The sequence below is a fragment of the Apteryx rowi genome, unplaced genomic scaffold (assembly GCF_003343035.1).
Source record: "Apteryx rowi isolate R43461 unplaced genomic scaffold, aptRow1 scaffold_660, whole genome shotgun sequence".
Taxonomy (NCBI): domain Eukaryota; kingdom Metazoa; phylum Chordata; class Aves; order Apterygiformes; family Apterygidae; genus Apteryx; species Apteryx rowi.
This window is the reverse complement of record NW_020450939.1, coordinates 7,964-9,084: the sequence shown is the minus strand read 5'-3', so window position 1 is coordinate 9,084 and position 1,121 is coordinate 7,964. Positions and strand designations below refer to the sequence as shown.

Below are 1,121 nucleotides of genomic sequence, written 5' to 3'. Positions count from 1 at the left end.
GGGGGGCTTCTGCTTTCAGTGCCCCACAAAGATGGTCCATGTCTTCTCCCCACCCTTCCTCTCCGACAGGGCGCTTACTACACCCAGCCCGTGTACGCGGCCCAGCCCCACGTCATCCATCACACCACCGTGGTGCAGCCCAACAGCATCCCGTCGGCCATCTACCCGGCCCCCGTCGCCGCGCCCCGCACCAACGGCGTGGCCATGGGCATGGTGGCCGGCACCACCATGGCCATGTCGGCAGGTAAGGCGGCTTGCGCTTCGCCCCCCCCCCCCAATTTGGTTTGGATAATTTGGTCGTTTTTGCAAACACTGTTGTTTTTCGCCCCAAATTCCGATTCGAAGATGCTTTTGGTCTTGCCRCCCGCGTTAGATGGTTAGATGGCGCTTGACAAGATAGCCGTCAACTTTGATTTATGCCTAATTCCCAAACGCTGCTTGGTTTGTGCRCAAGGATATGGAAAATCCTGGGAAAAGCTGATTAATCGAGGACAATATCTAAGGATCCGTGCTGCTTTTATTTGTTTTTTCGCCCGCGTCTCTCCCATCAGCGGCTCCTCGGGCACCGAATCTTGGCGTGTTGAATGGCGCCGAGGACCGATGGGAGCAACGGAAAGGGGGGGATCCTGGGTGTTGACCGTGTCCCCCCCGACCCCGTACCCCGCTTTGCCCTTGCAGGGACGCTGCTGACCACGCCGCAGCACACCGCCCTCGGCGCCCACCCCGTCTCGGTGCCCACGTACCGCGCGCAAGGAACCCCCGCCTACAGCTACGTGCCGCCGCACTGGTAAAGCCGCCGGCCCGCTCCCGTAAGTGCCGGCGTCCCCCCCTTCCCAAAAAACCCCTCCCCGGCCATCGCCGCCCCCCCTAACCCCGGCTCTTCGCCCCGCTCGCTCTCTTGCAGATCCGGCGTCCCGCCTCGTATGCAACCGCCCGAGCCCCAACGCCGGCGCCGCGGCGGTGCCTCGTCCGCCGGCTGCGGCAGAAGGGAAACCGCGGCGGCGGCGACGAAGCGCAAGGGTCACTTTATGCATTCTTTAGTGTTTTGGGTTTTTTTGGGGGGTAAAAGCTGCTTTTTTTCTAATCGCCCACCTTTCTTTTTTTTTTTTTTTTTTTCGGTT

At 60.9% G+C, this 1,121-nt stretch overlaps 1 protein-coding gene across 6 annotated transcripts in view; it reads left to right on the top strand.

Moving 5' to 3' along the window:
• FAM168A (family with sequence similarity 168 member A) overlaps positions 1-1,100 on the top strand; it is a 156,810-nt gene extending 155,710 nt beyond the window's left edge. For 5 of the 6 annotated variants that reach the window (XM_026085156.1, XM_026085157.1, XM_026085158.1 and 2 more), the window contains 3 exons: positions 70-244; positions 679-809; positions 905-988. In XM_026085156.1, the coding sequence (XP_025940941.1) occupies positions 70-244; positions 679-791 (288 nt within the window). In that variant the 3' untranslated portion in view covers positions 792-809; positions 905-988. Of the gene's footprint in view, positions 1-69; positions 245-678; positions 810-904 lie in introns of all 6 variants that reach the window. The other variant, XM_026085155.1, reaches the window with a different exon arrangement.
• The last annotated feature ends 21 nt before the right edge of the window (positions 1,101-1,121 follow it).